General features: G+C 34.8%; 1 protein-coding gene across 1 annotated transcript in view; it reads left to right on the top strand.

Annotated features, from left to right (window-relative positions):
• Positions 1 to 20,368, top strand: part of CCHa2-R (CCHamide-2 receptor) — a 113,549-nt gene extending 93,181 nt beyond the window's left edge. The window contains exons 6-8 of the mRNA XM_067777346.1: positions 2,217 to 2,337; positions 12,492 to 12,929; positions 20,286 to 20,368. Coding sequence (XP_067633447.1) covers positions 2,217 to 2,337; positions 12,492 to 12,929; positions 20,286 to 20,316 — 590 coding nt within the window. The 3' untranslated portion in view covers positions 20,317 to 20,368. The remainder of the gene's footprint in view (positions 1 to 2,216; positions 2,338 to 12,491; positions 12,930 to 20,285) is intronic.
• Positions 20,369 to 21,820: the final 1,452 nt, after the last annotated feature.

Genomic DNA, 21,820 nt, shown 5'->3' with positions numbered 1-21,820 from the left:
TCACCCTGATCATTTTGATATACAGAAGTCTATATCTATATCGATTAGTTTATGCCGTTACGGATTACCGTTATGCGAACAAAATTAATATACTCGGTGAGCTTTGCTCAGCTGAGTATAAAAATATAAGACGCTTATGTGGCGACTCTAGCTGGCAAGTCTTCTGAAAAATATTTCTGTGTAAATGCGATATTAAACACTTTTCTTCGTACCAAATTAGCATGTTTTTTTTTTTTGTTAATTTTTGAAAGATTTAAAAAGGTGGCAACTCTGTAAAAACACACTGAGTGGCAATAGTGCGTTTGAAATCATCAAAAATATGATGCAATATCTTAGTATTAAATTTGGTGCAAATCGGTTGAATAGTTTCCCAGTTAGTGGTGGGTAAGCAAAGAAGAGTTGGACATCATTAAAAAAAATATAAATATATATTATTTAGAAAAATTTATTTATGTACATATAAGATGAAGCTGGCACCACGAAATAAAAAAAAAAAAAACAAAAAAAAAAAAACTATGTGGTTCTTTTGTCCAAGATTACCCCAGGATAGCCCCACCTTCTTTTCCGTTAGGACGCGCTTTGAAAAAATTTTTCAAATGACTATCTCTAAAAAACAAAAAATATACAAGAGATTGTTTAAAAAAAAGTTATAATAAAAAGAAAATTTTAAAACTAAAAAACTCTCAAAATCAAACATATTCAAAATGATTATTTGCTCACTGGTGTTCGTTTGCCCAGACTTTGTCCAGAATAAGCCAACCTTCTATTTTGTTGGCACAACTTAAAAAAAAGTTATCGTAAAAAAAATATTTAAAACGAAAAACTGTCAAAACCTAAAATATTCAAAATGATTGGTTTCTAACTGTGGCTCATTTGCTAAAGGTTAGTCCAGGATAGCCCAACGTTCTTATTTGTTAGGACCCCCTTTGAAAAAAGTTATCGTAAAAAAGAAAATTTCAAAATGAAAAAGTCTCAAAAACGAAAAAAAAACGCAAAATGATTGTTTACTTACTGTGATTTGTTCGCCCAAAGTTTTCCTCAGGACAGCCCGACTATCTCTTTTGTTGGGACATCCTTTAAACAAAAGGTTATCGTAAAAAAGAGTTTTTATAATCATAATGATTGTTTTCTGACTGTGGTTTATTTTTCCCAAAATGAAAAACTGTTAAAAACAAAAAAAATACAAAATGATTGTTTACTCACTGTAGTTCATTTGCCCAGGGTAAACATTTTTTTTCAAGAGTAGGTTAGCGAAAAAGAAGGTTGGACTATCCTGGACTAACTTTGAGCAAACGAGCCGAATAATTTTTACTTAAAAAATCAAATTTCGGGATACTTGTTTCACAAAGCCAAATTGTTCCCCTATACACTTTTTATAGTTTGCTTATTTTAATATCGACTGCTGAGAAGAATATCACTCTATCAACCAGCCTATCTCGGCAATCTGTTCGAAACCGTCATATCTCAGAATTCGGTGTTAAAAAATGCGCTGGCGAATGTCAAAATGTATGGAATTTAAGCTCATAGAAGGCGATTTTGAAAGAACTTCTGAGATAGGGCGTTTTATGAGACCGGATATTTTCGAAAAGACCGCCAAAATAGGTTGATATTCCACTCAAAAGTCGTTATAAAAAGTGAAAAATAAAAAAAACTGTATGTTAATTTATTATACGAATAGCAAACAAAATAATGTAACTGCAGTCAAACAGAGTTATCTACAATTTTTATATAGAAGACAGAAAATAAAAAAAGATAAGTGTATAAAGTCTTTTAATTGCCTTTTGAATACATTTTCCCAACTCTGGTTCAAGATAAAATGTGCCTCTAAATATAACGATTTTGTAATTTGGGGTTATTAATGATTCTTTGGGGAGGGATATTAGTGATTTTGGTGACGATTGTCAAAGCCTCCAGCTTAACGAAAACTTAGTAAAAAATGGTATAAAAACACTGGCAAAAACAAAACAAATGTATAACAACATCGTTATAACACCCTCGTTGAAGTCGTTTAAATTATTTTGATTTTATTAGATCCAGAATCATAAATCCCATAAAAAACTTTCAATGCTTACAAGCACAAGTCTCAAAAGTTTCATATTTTTCACTTAGCATAAGTACGTACTCAATCAATCACATCCTAAAAATACAAAACAAAATAAACAACAAAAATTCTAAATTAATTTTTTTCTTCTCTTCTTCTTCATTTTTCTCATTAGTATTCTTTGTTTGTTTCTTTCCTTATCATTTATTCGAGCTGTGGTTTCACCTCAACCCCACAGCTAAGGAGGACTTTGATGACTTCTGGCATGCGATTCGCATGATTGGATTTTGTGCAAGGTAAATGATTTGACAACTATTTCAAATTTAGTTAAGAGAAGATTAACTGTGTTGAGTAGCAGGAAATTAAGTTTATACTGCAAGTGTTAGGAAGAACGTGCGACATTTATGTTTTAAATTAATAATATTCTTTAAATTGTCAACGTTAAGGCAAAGCTGTACAAAGTTAGAAAAATTAAATTTTTTTCATGCATCAAGTTGCTTGCATTTAAGTCATAAGATTATAATTTTGTTAAGAATACTATTTAAAACTAGTGAGAACGGCTGTGCCGAAACCTCACACCTATCATGATTGATAGCTGAAAAGTAATGTTTTGAAATTTCAAAAATTCATAAAATCTGAACAATCGGTTGTATGGGATATATATGTATATATGACCGATCTGGACGATTTTTCCATACAAATTCTGAAATATATTTAAGAATCTTGTAAAATTTCAAGCTTTAGCTTTCAAAATGAAGAAGAAATTGAGAAAAACCTCTCATCTAAAGAATCGGTTGTATGGGATATACAATATACATATATATGTTCGATCCTAACGATTATCTCAGGAAATAATATATGCCATATTTGTATCTGAAAAGATATCAAGCTTCTAGAGTTTAAAATGAGGAAGAAATTACGTTAAATCCCTTTTCTGAGCAATCGGTTGTATGGGATATATATTGTATATATGATCGATCTTGACAGTATTTTTCATTGTATGTCTTATGTCTAAACATCTTATGCGATTTCAATATTCTATCTGTTAGGTAGGTAGGTTGAACTGGCCGGTCCATGAGGACCTCACATAGACTGATTGAGTCCGTAGTGTTACCAGAAGTTTGTTTTAACGACCAAACTGAAAAACCCTATCAAAAACCAGGACCTATGTTATTAAATAACTCCGTCCTCTTGGCAAATACTAGAAGCTTCCTAGGACTTAAGACACTTGCTGCTTCTAGATCTGACAGCTGTATCACTCCTAATATCTGGAGTCTTAGCCTGGCAAGTGCAGGGCACGAGCACAGAACGTGCTCGATCGTTTCCTCCTCCAACCCGCACTTCCTACACCTGCTATCACTGACCAAGCCTAATTTAAAGGCATGTGACGCCAGAAGGCAGTGTCCAGTCAGAATACCCGTCATGAGTCTACAGTCCTCTCTTTTTAATGATAGAAGCAACTGTGTTAGTCTAAGGTTGTAAGACCTACACATAATCTTCGACACTTTACAGCCCCGCGCTTGAACCCACGCCTTTTCTGCTTGGTCGATCATGTGCACCTCTCGCATTCGCTTAATATCGCCCAATCTAATTGGGACGTCTACGGAGCAAGCTTCAAGGGATGCGCCCTTTTTAGCTAATTCGTCCGCTTTTTCATTCCCATCTATTCCCATATGCCCTGGGACCCAATATAGATGTATGCTTCTCCCTGTCCCGATTCTCTCCAGAGACTGCTTACACTCTAACACGCATTTAGATGCTGTGCTATGCGAGATTATTGCCCTAATTGCTGCTTGACTGTCAATATAAAAGTTAACACGGTTGCAGCTTAAGCTATTCTCTTCCAGGGTTTCTACTGCTTTGGTTACGGCTAATATTTCCGCTTGGAAAACGCTACAGTAATCCGGCAGCCTGTAGGATCTGCTTAATTCCGGATCAGCGCAGTATACCGCAGACCCTACTCCTTCCACTATTTTGGAACCATCGGTGTACACATGTATCGCCTCGTCCGCCATTTGCGCACCCTTGCGCCAACCGTCCACCTCTATTGTGGCCTTAAGATCTCCCTCAAAGTGCAGGTAGGGAATCATGTAGTCTGTTCGTCTTGTGACTGAGGACGCTATACTACTATGGCCATATGGTCGGCGCTCAAGCTGCCCCGAAGCATCGAGCCTGGTTGCGGTCGTTAACGATTTGTTCTTTGCTACCAGGTCTACAGGTGGAATGTGCAGAATGGCATACAGTGCAGCCGTCGGGGTTGTTTTCAGGGCTCCCGTAATGCAAAGCATCGATAGTCTGCATACCCCCTCTAATTTTTTGAGGTATGTTGTTTTTTGTGTGGCTTTCCACCAAACAAGAACTCCATAGTATAGAATAGGGCTTACAATCGCTGTAAAAACCCAATGAGAAAGAGAGGGCGATAGGCCCCACGTACACCCCAGCATTCTTTTACATGCATAGAGTGCCGTTGAGGCCTTCTTGACCCTCTCCTCCAAGTTGAGCTTCCATGACAGCTTACTGTCTAGGATGATTCCTAGATATTTTGTGCAAGGTTTCTCCTGTAAGGTCACCGCTCCTAACTTAGGCCTGGTCCAATTTGGGACCTTGTACCTCTTTGTAAACAAGACCATATCCGTCTTCTCCGCATTGACTTTCAGCCCGACATTAGATGCCCAGGTATGAATATCCCGAAGCGCCCGATCCATCAAAGAACTAATCGTTGGAAGGCATTTTCCACTTATGACAATTGCAACGTCATCTGCGTAAGCCGTAAGTTTTACGGGTCCCTCATCGAATTGCCTGAGCAGTTGGTTGATGACCAGTGTCCACAGCAGAGGTGATAGCACCCTCCCTGCGGCGTGCCCCTGTCCACTGATTTCGTGGCCTCGTACAATCCCCATTGTGACGTAATCTTTCTGCAATTTAACATGCAGCCGATCCATCTGATTAAGGCAGGATGTACTTTAATGTAATTAAGACCATCCATAATCGCCCATTTTGCAACATTATTGAAAGCCCCGGCAATGTCCAAGAAGACTCCTAGAGCATACTCCTTATATTCCAGGGATTTCTCTATGCTTATTACCACCCTATGAAATGCGGTGTCTACCGACTTGCCTTTGGTGTACGCATGCTGTGTTGTGGAAAGCAGCTTTTCATCCACGTTGGACTTTATGTACACATCTATCAGCCTCTCAAAGGTTTTGAGCAGAAATGATGTTAAGCTAATGGGTCTATAGTCTTTGGAATACACGTGACCGATCTTCTCCGCCTTTGGTAGAAAAGCTAGACGAGTAGTTCTCCAAGAGTGCGGTACATGATTCAGTCTTATGCACCCATCGAATATTATTTTAAGCCATTCCACGACCGCCCTACTTGAGACTTGTAGCATGGCCGGGAATATACCATCTGGGCCCGGCGATTTAAACTTAGAAAACGTCTTCACTGCCCACTCGATCTTGGTATCGGTCACCAAGCCCGGCACCACTAGCTCCGTGATCGAAGTGTGAGTGATGTCTGCTGGTTCTTCTAAACCGTCTCCCGATGGGAAATGTGTATCGAGAAGCACCTCAAGGGATTCCTCACTATCACGTGACCATTCCCCGTTCTCTTTCTTTATTAGTCCCTGGACTATGTTTCCCTTTGCTAGGACTTTTTTCAACCGTGCTGTTTCACTGGAGCACTCTATGTCCGTACAGAAACTTTTCCATGAGTTTCTCTTCGCCCTGGTAATTTCACGCTTGTAGATCCTCAGTAGATCCCTGTACTCGTCCCGACACGCTTCGCTTTCCGCGGTCTTTGCGAGTTTAAACATTTCTTTTACCTGTCTTCTTAGAAGACTCAGCTCATTGCTCCACCATGGCGGCTTTGCTTTTCCTCTGAATCTTCTTAGAGGGCAAGCTTTGTTATACGCAGTCATAAGCGTCCTTGTTAGGAATTCATTCGACTCCTCCAGTTCCTCTACATTAGCAACCTCTTTGGGTTGTCCCAGTTTCGTTTCTACATGTTTCTGGAATTTAGTCCAATTCGTTGCCCTAGGGTTTCTAAAGGTTCCTCCCTTCTCTACCCTCTTTAGTGGGATGCTGAAGCTTATATACGCATGGTCGGAGAAGGATGGTCTATCGAGAACCATCCAATCATACCTTGATATATCACGCTCGGAGCTCAATGTAATATCCAGAATATTGCTGGATGTTGGACCAATGTATGTAGGAACATTTCCCCTGTTGGCTATCTGCAAATTGGTTTGCAGGATGTAACAAAATAGAGATTCGCCTCTCTCGTTCGTATCTGCTCCTCCCCATGCATTGTGGTGCGCATTTGCATCTGCGCCTATGACCAACCGCCCTTTGCGCCCTTCCTCCTGTACTAGCCTTTTAAGATGAGCCTGTTAAGATGATGAATAAATGAAAAAACCATCTTTTGTGAAAAATCGGTTGTATGGGTAATATAACCGGTGATCATTTGTATGGATGCTATATGCTAGTGGTCCGATCCGATCAGTTCCCACCAATAATTAATCGCACAACCAAATATACCGACTTACCAAATTTCATCAAAATATCTCAAAAATGGAGAAAGTACATAAAAATGTGTTATCTTCTTTTTATTTCTCCTTTTGAGGCAATGTCAAGTTGACTTCAACTGTAAATGTAAGATTTCATGCTTCCAGCTCAATGAGGAGTGACTTAGAAATCGAAAGCAAAATTTCAAAATTCTAAATTGACTTTTTAATACAAACCGATTACTTTTCGATAACACCCCGATACGATCTCGATAACAAACCCATGAGAGGAAGAGGGCGGCCCCCACTACCCTGGAAGGACCAGGTGGGAAACGATCTTGGTGTGAACAATTGGCGCCAGTTGGACGGTCATAACCGTTTAAACGGTTAAGCGCCAATTAAAGAAAAGAAAGAAAAAGAACAAACCCATAACTTTTCGTTAACAAATGAAACAATTTTTTATAACTTTTCGATAAAAAATATTTTTTTTCAAAATTGATAACTTTTCATAAATTTTCGATAATAAATCGAAATTAAAAAAAAAAAGATATATTTTCGTAAAAAATCGATACTTTTTCGATAGGTTCAAGATAATATATCTAAGCTCATTGATAGAAACTTAGCCGTCAGTAAAAATCGATAAACTTTGATATCGTTAACAAATTTATAACGCATCGATAACAAATCGGTAACTCGTCCACACCACATTAATAAAAAGACTAACATTCCGTAACAAATGCATATCATACTCGTCGAAAAAAATGATAATAAGGTCATTTCCATGATAATAATCCAATAACTCGTCGATAGCAGTTGTTATCGAAAGCAAATCGACACCATGCCGTCTGATTGTGGTTTCAAATTTGTTTTTGGCTTTGGTTTACATGATTTCCTCCACAATCTCTTTCTTTTTTTCTTCTATTTTTTCCGCCATCACTTCCAAACTCTTACACTTACACTTGTCTTATGCTTACATTATGGATTACCCCATACTGTGAGCAAATACGTTTACGCATCAAACACATTTTTTTTTATTCAATAGGACAATGATGCAATGATTCCCTTAGAAATGCTAAACCCATTAGACAGCGTAATACCAATCAGTTTAATTTCGGTAATAACGTTACCTTTGTTATGTTGTAGTGTAATTATATATGAAGGGCTTAGAACCAAAAGGATCTAAGTAACATCGACGTTGAATTGAGATAATTAAGGTTAATGTAAATTACTTATTGTAAATTCTGGGTAAATGCGTTTGAAATGATTCCTGTCTAAATGAATGCAGGTTAGTCAACTAATTCAAAGGATGTTTACTGCAGATGGAAAATAACTGTAAATTTCCAAAAATTATTGCAAAAATTTCCAAAAATGATTGCAAAAAAAATTCGAACGTTGATTGCTCGGCCAAAATAACATGTAGCATTGTTTTGAGTTTGCAGTCTTGTAGCCCGTTTAATTTTTGTATAATAGAGTGCTAAATTTAAGTTAACGTCAGTTTCATTTTATTTTATTTATTTTATTTATACTGCTATACGATGATGTATTTTCATGTAAGCCTGCTTTTACATTAGTCAAGTATTGAACCCAAGTCTGCGGCACAGACGAGAGAGGGGAGAGGCTTCTTCTTACTTACTTACTTACTTAATTGGCGCTTAACCGTCTAAACGGTTATGGCCGTCCAACAAGGCGCGTCAGTCGCTCCTTCGCTCCGCCAACCGGCGCCAATTGGTCACACCAAGGGAGTTTAAATCGTTTTCCACCTGGTCCTTCCTACGGAGTGGGGGCCGCCCTCTACCTCTGCTTCCATAGGCGGGTTCCGATAGAAACACCTTCTTGGCCGGAGCATCATCTTTCATTCGCATAACATGGCCTAGCCAGCGCAGCCGCTGCGTTTTAATTCGCTGGACTATGTTGATGCCAGCGTATAGCTCGTACAGCTCATCATTAAATCTTCTTCGGTACTCGCCATCGCCAACGCGTAGAGGTCCATAAATCTTTCGAAGAACTTTTCTCTCGAACATTCCCAAAGCCGCTCCATCTGCTGTTGTCATTGTCCATGCTTCTGCCCCATATAGCAGGACGGGTACGATAAGTGACTTGTAGAGTATGATTTTCGTTCGCCGAGAGAGGACTTTACTTTTCAATTGCCTACCTAGTCCAAAGCAGCATTTATTGGCAAGATTGATTATTCGCTGGATTTCAGTGCTGATGTTGTTGCTAGTGTTGATGCTGGTTCCCAAATTAACGAGGTATTTTACTATTTCGAAATTATGGCTGCCAACAGTAGCGTGGTTGCCAAGGCGCATATGCGCTGACTCTTTGCTCGATGACAGCATGTACTTCGTTTTGTCCTCATTCACCATCAAACCCATCTTCTTCACCTCTTTCAAATCAGCGAGACTTCCTACGAACTTAAGTTTAGCACTTTATTATACTAAAATTAAACGGGCTACAAAACTGCATACTTGAAAAAATTCTGCATGTTCTTTGGACGAGCAATTAAATTTTATTGCTTGGAGGAGCGCACTTAGATCCTTTTGGCTCCAATCATTAATGCAATAAAATTTAGTACGTTTTTGGCCTGGCAAATATATGGCACTAAAATGTCCAAAATGGCTTGGATCGCATTGTCAACAAATATACACTATATTAAATATACAAATATGGGTATAACTCAATTTTAAAAAAAATGTCACTTAGATCCTTTTGGTTCTGAGCCCTTCATATGTAATGTGCATCCTGCTGTCATGTTTATCTTGTGTGTACGAGTAAGGATTTCGTAATTGTGCGTTGTGTTTTGCTATAAAATTGCGTGCCTTTTATGTTTTCTTATTGCTATGGCATTGTTGTGCACCAATAGAATTCAATTATTTTTTAATCTTTTGTTCGCATGTTCGCAAGTTCGAAATAAAAGTTCAAGTGCTCCGGGGCTTACATAAAGATTACATTGAAAAAACCTTAGATGCATTAGAAAATATATAGAGCTCACAAAGTGCATAAGGAATTGTTTTTACTTTGCCATTATAACATTAAAAGTATTGAATCTGAAATTGAATGTAGTAACCCATGTCACATAAACGGAAGGATAAAGGTTTCAATTAATAGCTGTAACCATCAACATTCAGCTACTTTATTGAATCAAGTTGTTTAGGGCAGGTTTCAGTAATGAGACTTGTGCATAAACTAAGCTCTAAAAGAAATTAGCACAGATTGTGGCCTAAGTTTATTTAATTTTTTGCCATAATAATTGCAAAATTTAGCAAGTTTGGATTCCTGTATATAGCAATTTCACAGCACAGTTTGATTTACTTCAAACTATAAAAAATGACTGGCTAACATTCGGATAACGTTTGTCGTTGTTATTGTTGTAGCGATAAGCACAATCCCCGAAGGCATTGGGTGGTGTTATCGATTTTGATAGTCCTATGCTGGATGCAGATCCGATACATTTCGGTAACAAACACCATCAAGGGAGTAACCCGACCATCTCGGGAACGATTTAATATGCCCATATGAAACCTTCAACGCCATCCCGTTTTCCCACCCCTAGACTCGAGAGGAACCAGGGGTCGCCAGAGCCTCGGCTTTTAAAGAAACAGGATTCGTCACGGGTAGGTGAGGTTGACAATTGGGGTGGAGAAACTATATATTGCGCGGGAAATCCCTTGAAACAATTTGGTATTGTATTCGCCTGTTATGACAGGCATACCAGTCGCGGGTATATTCTAAGCCCCTAACTTACTGGGGGATAACGTTCGGTATTCTATTCTGCGTCATACATATTGTAGAGAATCTCAGGAAATTCTTCTGTTAAACTGTCGAATAAATAACTCAAATATTCACTTTAGCAAAATGTACTTTATTCCCAACACTACTATGGTAGTAGTACTTCACAATTAAATCACTCGCGTACTTTACTTGTAGCGTGTTAAAATCGAACTGATTTATTATTCTTTAGCTAGCGTTGCTTTTTATGCCCTCAGCTGCCTCGCTTGCCTATTTATCCTACGGTCTAGAATATTCACGAATAGCCCTCTCTAGCAGTTTCTTGTATACTCCTCGTTTACATATTACATAGTTGGTTGTTTAGCTATATACATGCGTACACGTAAGTCATGTCATCTTCGCACTTAGCTGATTACATGTATATGTGACTGTTTCTTTTTCTAATTCACTCTTAACTACTGACTTGATATATGATAATTATTCTCTTCGCTCTTAACTGTGCTGTTTACATGTATGTGTATATGAGAATTATTGTCTTCGCTCTTAACTGTGCTATTTACATGTATGTGTGTCTGCTTGCTTTGCTGTTGTTATGCATTTATTTAGTAGCAGCATAGTGATGTATCGAAACTGCTAATATTGGCCATAGTACTTTGAGCTTAATAAAAAGTGCTATAAAACTTACGTCTGTAAAATTAAAGAGAACATTGTTTGCAACTTGAGGTCATTTTATGGTTTCGTAAATTCTTAACGCGGTGTAATGTGTTTCCCTTCTGTTTTCAAATTGAATGTTAACATTTCTAACGACAATCAAGGGATGGTAAATTTCTTCGCTCAACTTTTCAAACCTTCGGTTATTCGGTTGAGATTGCTTCGTCACCTAGAAAATATTCTTACAAACTGCATTCAAGTAACTCAATCTCTGCTCAACATTTATTACGTGGAAGTTATTTTACTGTACCTCAATGCCTTAAAAAAATCTTTTGGATATATCCCTGATTTAATTCCAACATAAGTTCATAAAAAAAATGTACAGCATATTTCTACCAACCTATAAGCGATTTATTGTTGTTGCTGTAGCGATAAAGACACTCTTCGAAGATTTTGGGGTTGTTATGTTGACCGGATATAAATCCGCAACGTTCCGGTAACAAGCACTATTGAGATACAAGCCCGACTACCTTGGAAACGATTTTTTATGAACACATTGAACCTTCTAGGCTATCCCTCCCCCCACCGCCTAGTTCCATGAACTTGGGGCCGCCAGATCGTCGGCTGCTAAAGAAACAGGATTAGTCACGGGTAGGTGAGGTTCACAATGGTATTGGAGAAGCTATAAATTACGCTGGCAACCTCTTGAAAGGGTTGCACTACACAACCCCTTGAGGTAGGGACCTAGCTGTTTAGAGATGCTTGGGATATCGTTTGAGCGTTTGATTTTTAAGTAACTGCTCTTTCAGCTTGAAATTTGACTCCTAACACTTACATCGCGCCAACAATGTAACAATATGAGCGAAAAATTTTCGCTATGTTGCGTGAGGATATCGATATTTAGGAAAGTAGTACGGAGCGGATGAAAATTTTCGAGTAATTTTTGAGTAACCTACCATACCTAGCTTAGAATCCGTTGACAATGCATTCAATAGAAGCAAATTCCAATAGGTGATGCCAGAACGGAGATATAAAGTAGCTACGGGCTTTACAAGGTTGTCATATCTAGGATAAAAGAGTTTACTGGTTGATATGGATGCAATCGTATCGCCATGAAAGGACTTTGACGTTAATAGATTTTAGATTTTACAACCAATCTCCGTTATTTTCTACTTTCCATTGTTTTTCATTCATTTTCGTTATTTTCATATCTCATCCATTTTCATTTTCCATTTATACTCGTAGCCAATTGCAAACTGTTTAACGAGTTTAACTTTGTGCAACCAAAGCCGTATGCAGTCCCCTAATTCAACGTAAATATTTTCGCAAAATTTTCTTATTTACAAAACAAATTCTTTGCATATTTACAAGAGCAGTGTTGACTTGAATTGGATAAAACAAGGCCAACATTAGTGGGCCAAATAATTTGTTATTGTTATCATAGCCTTGTAGTCATGCCATACACAACCACTTTAAAACTAATTAATTTTTTCCTTTTGTCTCTTGCATTTAACAAATTTATTCCAACAACTTTTATGCACACATTAATTCAACGTTATTCACACGCAGCTTCCTGCACTCATGCGTCAATCCTGTGGCATTGTATTGTGTCTCCGGCGTATTCCGACAACATTTTAATCGGTATTTATGCTGTTGGTGTATTAAACGACAACCACATCTACGACAACATTCCTCAGCAACAGGCGTAATGGACACGAGCATCATGTCGATGCGACGTTCAACACTCAGCAATTACAAGCGTTCATCAATGCATAACAGTATCAATAGCAACAACAATTCATGCAGAAATGGCATGAATGGAAGTAGTAGTGGTGGTGGTGGTGGTGGTGGTGGTATGGTTTGTGGTAGACCAGAGGGTATTGCTCGTGTTGGTTCAAGTGCTAGTTTTAAAAGGCAAACAACAATGCAGCTGCATCACAGCATGACCAAACAAATCAAGGATATTGGTAATGTTGGTGCTGGGGGTGGCATTGGTGGTGACAAAAGGTGAGGTAAAATTGTGACGATGTTGCACACAGATGAATTTCTTTAAATATATGTTGCAAATGTATTTAATATGCACCTTGCGCGTGCACACATATTATGCATAAATTTATAAATGTAAATATTTTTGAAGAGGATGACTGCGTGGCGTTGTAAAGGAATTACGCACGACGTTGCTATTACAGCTCTTTGTTTATTTCTCGCGGTTATTGTTTGATATTACTACAAAGAAGAATTAAAAAAGATTGTGATGTAACGTAGTGGTTACAAGGGCGCTTTGATGGCTTCAATATGCAAAGCAGATGTATGCGCGTTGTAAATGTCTTTAGTGAACTCATTTAAAACTATCAATGTTTAAGGCATTGTTTTTTTTATAGAATTTTGCAAATTTATGTATTTAATGTTGATTTTTAAATAGGAAATAGTACATATTTAAAAAAAGAACTACAATGTAGTCAATGTATATGTATTAAAGTAGTTGAATAAATAAGTACTTAAATTATGAGTGAAAAAGTTATTAAAAGTAAAATTCAAAATATTTAGTAAGGGTCCATTGTTTGTTATATTTATAATAGGGTGGGCTAAACAAATTTGTTTTTCCTTTGGTTATAGTAAAAATCTTGTATAGTTTTTTTATACAAATCGTTTCCATTTTATATAAAAAGTGTATCAAGGCTCGTAACAGTTAGCTCCCAAATAACGAGCTAAACATATTCAAAAAGGAAATTTGGACAAAAAAACGCGCCTTCAACGGTTAGAAGTTTGAGCTTTAATTTTAAAACAGTCATCAGTTTAATAAATTTTTTAATCAATTTTTGTTGTTTTTTTGGCAGTTGTCTAAATTTTTTCTTTCTTCTATTCTAATTGAAAAAGTTTTTTCAATTAAGAAAAAAGATTTATCATAATAATAATGATAAAAAATTATTGTTAGGCCTTGAGCTCGATTCGAACCCGCGATCTTACAATTTTTTAATCTTTTTTTACCTAAGTCAAAACCTCAGAATTTACTACTGGCTTTTTTATTTTATTGTGTTTGAATTTTCAATATAACTGAGCAATTCCCTGAAGTAACCCCTTTTTAAGTAAAATAAAATAATGTTTCAGCTCAAATTTAACTTTTTCAAACCAATTGCGGCCTCTTTCGAGAATATTGAAACCTTTTCCGAATGAAGTACAATTCTTCTGAGGTCAATTGAAACGTTTTAAAAGTAAAATAAAACGCTTGTTAAATTAAAAACTTTTTCAGCTCAAATTTAACCGTTTCAAACTAAGTGTAACCCTTTTCAAGAACAATGAAACCGTTTCGAGTAAAAAGTAAAACCTTTCCCAAGTCAAATGAAACCTTTTTAAAGTAGAACAAAACCTTTTTCAAGTAAAACGAATGATTTTCAAATCAAATTCAACATTTTAACATTATTTTTCTCGTTATTGGCCGTTAGTGTTTAGAAAATCTGAAATTTTTGGTTGAGCTCAAGGTCGGGGTTTCTTTAATAAAACACTTGGATTGTGTATTTTATTTTGTTTTTATTTTTCAATATTTCGAATTCAGTCTGTAGTCATACTCAGGAATCTTAAGCTACGCTTTGAAGACTGCATCCATTTCAACAAGAAAGAAATATTGAAAAAGTAAAACAAAATAAAATACACATCCAAATGTTTTATTTAAGAAAACCCGGCCTTGAGCACAAGCAAAAATTTCAGTTTTTCAACATTCTAAGTAAAGTGAAACCCTTTTCAATTATAATGAAACCTTTTACGTTTACGGTTAAACCTTTTCCAAGTAAATTCAAACCGTTTGAAAATAAAATAAAACCAACTTTTCAAGTAAAGTCAGACTTTTGCAACTAAACCTTTTCAAGTTATATGAAACTCTTAAAAAAATACAAATCCGAGTAAGGTGAAACCTTTCCAACTTGAAATAAGATCTTTTTAAAAGGACAAATTTTTAAGTCAAATTTAATATTTAAAATAAAGCTAAACTTTTTTGAAACCTTTCTCAAGTAAATTTAAACCTTTTAAGAATAAAATAAAAACTCCTTTTCTAGTGAAATCAAACTTTTTCCACTTAACCTTTTAAAGAACAATATGTGAAACCCTTTTAAAGAACAATGGAACCTTTCCGAGTAAAACTAACCTTCTGCAAGTCAAACTAAATATCTTGAAAGTAAACTGAAACACTTTTCAAGTAAAAGAAATAATTTTTAAGTCAAATTTAGTATATAAAGTAAAGTGAAACCCTTTTTAATAGTGATGAAACCATTTCCGAATAAGATTTAACCTTTTTCAAGTAAAGTTACGCCTTTTTAAAATAAAGTAAAGCCTTTTCTATTAAAATAAGTTTTAAGATAAATTTTTCAACTCAACCTTTTCAAGTTATGTGAAGCCCTTTTAAAAAACAATGGAACCTTTCAAAGTAAAATAAAATCTGCTCCAAGTCAAACAAAATCCTTTTAAGTAAAATAAAACATTTTCAAAGGCAGAAGAAGCCTTTTCCAAGTCAAATGAAATTTTTTCCAATTCAAGTAAAGCCTTTCTTAAGTTAAATCATTTTTAACGACAAATGAAGCTGCCTTAAAACCAAGTGAAACCTTTTTAAGAAAAATAAATCCTTTTCTGATGAATTGAAACCTGTTATAAGAAAAATGAAATGTTGTTTTGCCGAATGATCAAATGAAACCTTTCATAAGTAAAATGAGATTTTGTTCTTGCCAAATTTAACCTTTTCCAATCCAAGTGAAAACGTTTTCAAGTAAAAAAATAATAAATGTAAGGTGCGATAACCTCCGAAGAGATCTAAGGCCGAGCTTCTCTTCCAATTTGCGTCGTGCTCCTCTTGATTTTCCCTACAAATTGGCAGGACGGGACCTACATGTTTTATGACGACTCCGAACGGCATCTGCAAGGCAGATGAGTTTTCACTGAGAGCTTCTCATGGCAGAAATACACCCGGAGCGCTTGCCAAACATTCGCTTAGAAAAATTTTCTTCTAATTGAAAAATCTTATTTCTAAAATTTTGATGTTGCTTTGCCCGGGGTGTGAATCCAGGGTATACGGTGTGGTAGGTGGAGCGCGCTGCCATCACACCACGGTGGCCGCTACGTTTTCGAGTAGAACCTTTTTTTACGACAAATTAAAAGGTTTTAAAGTTAAGTCAGCCCTTTTTAAGTAAAACAGAACCCTTTTCGGATAAGATGAAACCTTATTTGAGTAAAATGAAATATTTTTTAGTCAAACGAGCCCTTTTTCAAGTGAAACGAAATATTTTTCAAGGCAAATGAAGTTTTTTTTTTAAGTCAAACCCTTTTCCAGTAAACTGAAATTTTTACTAATCAAATAAATTTGTTTCCAAAACAAATTAAATGATTTTCAAGTTAAATTAAAAAAATGCAAAGAATAAATTTAGCTCTTTCCAAGATAAATGAAATGTTTTTGGAGCAAAATGAAACCATTGAAATAAAATTGTACGCTTTTCAATTCAACTGCAACCTTTTTCAAGCCAGCTTGTAGAACTGGAAACTTTATTTCTGAACTCAAGCATGACGAATACTGTGGAAATGCCCATATTTAGATAAGTATAATGTGATGCGTTAAAGCTTAGCTACCGCACACATACACATGTTTTTGTGTATGCGAATTTAAAAAATGTTGCATTAAAATAAATTTTCTATATTAAATACCAAGACATATTATTTAAGTTGGTACACATATATACTTTCTTTATATGTACGAATATTGAGCACTTCACACTATAAGTGTTGCATATACTTACAAAGATATTAAGTTAAGTTGATATTTAATTGGCACATGCGCACATTAATTGTACATATAGTTCACATATAAAAAGCAATAGCTCAATTAAAATTAATGTCAACAGAAATAGTTTTCAAATTGTAAATAATTAATGTTATGTAATATACCTACTTAATATTAAAATAGCTTTAAATGATATATTTATGTGCACCGTTTTTGTTGTGAATAAATCAAAATTATACGTAATTTTAGTAATTAAATATTGACGAAACCAAATAAGTTTTACTTGTTAATGGCGACATTTCGCTTTGTATGTAGTTTATATAAAATAAAAAAATAAACACACATACACACTATGTGTCTGGTTTACATTTGTATGTAAAAAAATAAAAAAATATTAAAATTGCAATAAATTTTGCATAAAATTTTATTTAACTACTAAATTGCACTGAGTGCCACACGCTGTTTAGTTTAAGTGGCTTATGTTGCGTATACGACATGGTGTACCTATAAAAGCTGCTGTCGATTATGAATGAATATTTCAGGGTATATTGGGCTGAACTGACCAACCGAAGCTTTTTTTACTTCCTTTATATTAGGTCGGTTGAATGTTTGTCTTTTCATACAAATCTTCCAATCGATTTTTAAGTAACTTCTCATTGAGCTACAAACGTAAAACTTCACAGATAGGATAAGACGCCGAGAAAATTTAAGAAAAGGAGAAAAATTCCGTTAGGTGGCGCACGGATCGAAACAATTAAATAATAATTTGGAAATTTGAAACCGGGTTTTAAGTAACTTCGCCATGAGCTAGGGGCTAAAAATTTCCAGCTTAATTCAAAGGTCGATGACAGCCGATGATACAATACAAAAAGTTTCGCTAGGGGGCGCACGGACTGAGATATTTAGAAAAATCAAACGGAACGGAGGGAATTTTGGGATTGATTTTTATGTCAGTTCTCATTGAGCTACAAGCGTAAAACTTAACAAATAGGTTAAGACACAGAGAAAATGTAAGTAAAGGGGAAAATAAATATAAAATAAAAAAATTCTAAGCAATACAAATACAAATGGACAAAAATCAGCGAATAATGTCTCCTTATATAAAGACATATTCTTGCTAAACTTTGATTTTTAAATTTTGACATATTTATGAGAAGTAAAAATATAAAGGTGGAGCGCAATTGATTGACTAATAATATCCTACAAATTTTCCAATCCAAGTAATGTGCGCCCCACTTTATATTTTTACTTCTCATAAATATATTTGCAATTCTATGTCAAAATTTAAAAATCAAAGTTTAGCAAGAATATCTATAAATCTTATAAAATAAAGTCGCTAAATGCCATGTATGCACATAACTTCACACAGAATGCTCCGATTTTAAAACGGTTGTTTGCATTTGAAAGCTTAGCTACGTGAGATGGTACAGTTAATATAATTTGAAGATATATGTTATAGGGGCGTGGCAAATTGCCAAAATGTAGTAAAAAATCATAAAATTTTCGTTTACACAGCTATAACTCATAAACAGATGGATGGATTTCAAAAATTCTACTTTTCAGTAAAACTTTGAACTATTTACCTTCGATCTGCATCAAAAAATGTGTTTGTATGATTGTTCGCTGTGAACTGTTCGCGCTAATTGCTTTTGAGTGAGGATGATGCGACACGTACATACGTACATATATAGCATTCGCTGCGTTATTTATCTTCAGGCGTAGGTTTATAGGTATGTATGGATGTACATCACTACATAGTATAAAACAAAGTCGCTTTTTCTGTCCCTATGTCCCTTTGAATGCTTAAACCTTTAAAAATACGCAACGGATTTTGATGCGCTTTTTTTAATAAAGAGTGATTGAAGAGGAAGGAACGGATGAACATATTTGGCTTAAAATTGGTGGAGGGGTAGCTTAGAACCAGGAGACAGACATAGGGTAATTTTTATCCCGTTCTGGCTAGGGTCTTGAAATCAAAACGTGGATCTGGGTAATCCTGGGATATGTTCGTACAACATGGATATTAAATGGAAGCTGTTTATGAGTACTTTGATACGGGGTATTTTTCGTACCCGCCGGTAACTAGGGTCTCGAGATATAAGCGAAAACGTGGATGCTGGTACCCCTAGAATGTGTTTACAGAATATGGATATCAAATGAAAGCTGTTGCTGAGAGCTTTAAAGTAATTTTCATTGTGATATTCTATTTAGTCGCATCAACCTGGCAATACTGATAAATATGCATGCGCAACCGAAATAAAGACACGAATTAATAATACCCACATACCTATTTACATACGTACTATTCGATTTGCCTGAAATTTGGTATATAAATTTGCCTATATTAGTATTTACGATCCTTTTTTCCGTTAAGTAGACCAGACAGGGGCTGGGACTGAGACTCGGAGTGGGACTGGGACTTGGAATGGGACTGGAACAAAATAGATACCACCCTCTTGGACTGGCAATAAATGATGAAAAATGAGAAGATTTGAGATAAGAGAAAAGAGGGAAGGAGAAGGAGACTGAGAAAGAGATAGAGTGAGACGAAGATAGAGATAGATGAAGCGAAAAAGACGGAGGGAGGAGTGAATAAAAGGATTAAGAAAAAGTGAAGAGGGGGAGGGCAGAGTTAGACGGAAAAAGCTTATTAAAATGTATGCAAATAGACCAAATTTAGGGCAGAACAATGTCTGCCGGGTCTGCTAGTGTCTTTATATAAGGAGACATTTTGCGCTGATTTTTGTCCATTTATATAAAGGAAGTGCTTAAAATTTTTTTATTTTATTTTTTTAAGCTATAATCCCTAAATTGACAGTTAAAAACACAACATCTATTAAATATTATGTTCCACATGAAATTGTGTGAAGTTTTGTAACTTTTTCAAATATTTCCATGAAAATGCTATTTTTTTTTTTTTAATGTCATATAAACATTATTATGGGAAATTTTAATTTGCTCATTCAGAAGTCATCCGCATTTAAAGCTAAAACATTTTATATAATCGGCTTAAGTACCACGCAAATTTACATTACATTAGCATTCAATTTACATTATTATTTATAGCAGCGAACAAAAAAATAGCAGTGCCAAATTTTTTTCAAATTCCTTTTTTGTCAATACTTTATGAATACGTTTCAATGAAGTTGGTTACTGAAAATATGAAAATAAATCAATTATTTTCGAAAACGTTTACGGAATTCATTTAAGGAATATCAGTTTCGAAACCATAGAAGTTTAAAAAAAAAATAAAAAATACAAAATTTCGCGAAATTTGAAAAAAAAAAATCAATATAAATGCCACTACTATTTTTCTGTTCGCTGCTGTATATAACTTTAAAGCGTAAACTTAACCGAATTTTTATTCACATGCCTACTAATTAAATTGCCTACTGTGTATTGCTCAATTCGCAGCATTTGAAATATTTTAATTTTTATTAGAATCACACAACTTTTCTTCAGTGTTTTTTATTTGCTTCCTAATTCTCTGATTTTCTTTGTTGTTCGTAATCATAGATTTGAAAAAACAACAATCTTTTTTCTCGGACATACGGCAAATTTGTTAATCTTAAATGTTTATAATTCAATTGAAAAATATATTTCAGATATTCTTTCGACAGTTTGGAGCGTTACTAAGTCAGAAACCGTTGGTCGCTGTTGCAAAGCTTTACATTCATCAAGGTTTTTTTGTGAAGTGTTGGTTAGTGAAATTTTGTGTACATTTATATGTTAAAAAAATGAAACTAAACCGATATATTAAGACTGTATTGTTTGCAAAAAAAAAAAGAAAAAAAAAAAAACAAAAAAACCAACAATGATAACAATGCAAGAAAATAAAAAAATTTAGTGGTTTAGTTTAAGTTTTACAATGTTTTAGAGTTTGCTATGGGCGTTTTTCTCTGCTTTAAAAATAAAAAAAAAAATTAAATTTAAAAAACTTTCAGTGTTAAACTTACTAACAACATCTCTGATTTATTAAACGCATAAATTTATATTCATTTTTTTTTAGATGGTCAGCAAAATATTGCATTTTCGTCCTTATGAAGAAAAAAAGCTTGCGTAGGCGCAATAATTAAAACATGCATGTCAAGTGTTGCAGGTGGAGATTTTAAGCGAAAACAAATTACATAAAAGAGTTCTCTATAAATAGAAATAAATTTTCAATAGCAGTGAAAGGAGAACCGAAGTGGCAGAGAGAAATATTTTTAATAGCAACCCCGCAGGCAAAAGGATTGGTACTTGACGTATGACATACCGATAACCAAATATAACTTGACCCATTTATAGCTTTTTCAGTCAAGCTGAAACTATTCCACATAAAATTAAGCCAAATGAAATTAAACTTTCTCCATGGCATGAAACCTTTTCCAAATCAAATTAAAATTTTTTCATTGCAAATGAAACTTTTTCATTTAAAATTTAACTTTTTCAAATAATATTGAACTTTTTTCTTTTTAAATAGAACTTTTTTGAAGTCAAATTAAACTGTTTTCTTGATATGAAACTTTTTTCCAAATCGAGTGAAACTTGTTTGCATTTCAGATGGAAACTTTTTAAAATCAAATTTAATTTCATCCAAATCAAATAAAACTTCTTTCATTTCACATGAAACGTTGTTCATTTCAAATGAAACTTTTTTCGTTTCAAATTAATATTTTTTCAAATTAAATTAAACTATTTTACATTTCAAATAACACCTTTTTAAAATCAAATTCAAATTCTTCTAAATCAAATAAAATTTCTTTAAAATCAAGTGAAACTGCTTTCATTTCTAATGATACTTTTCTTAACTTTTTCTATGTCAAATTAAACTTTTTTCATTTCAAATGAAACTTTTTTTCAAATTGAACTTCCTTGAAATCAAATGCAACTTTGTTCGAACCAAATTAAACTTTATCCTAATAAAATTAAACTTTTTTCATTTCCTATGAACTTTTTATACTCAGCTGAGCAGAGCTCACAGAGTATATCAATTTTGTTCGCATAACGGTACCCTGTAACGGCATAAACTTATCGAGATAGTTATAGACTTCTGTATATCAAAATGATCTGGGCGAAGAAAGAAATTCATTTAGCCATGTCCGTCCGTCCGTCCGTAAACACGATAACTTGAGTAAGTTTTGAGGTATCTTGATGAAAT

Source organism: Eurosta solidaginis, chromosome 3, assembly GCF_040869045.1.
Source record: "Eurosta solidaginis isolate ZX-2024a chromosome 3, ASM4086904v1, whole genome shotgun sequence".
Taxonomy (NCBI): domain Eukaryota; kingdom Metazoa; phylum Arthropoda; class Insecta; order Diptera; family Tephritidae; genus Eurosta; species Eurosta solidaginis.
Note: the sequence above shows the minus strand (reverse complement) of the source record. Positions and strands in the feature narration are given on the sequence as shown.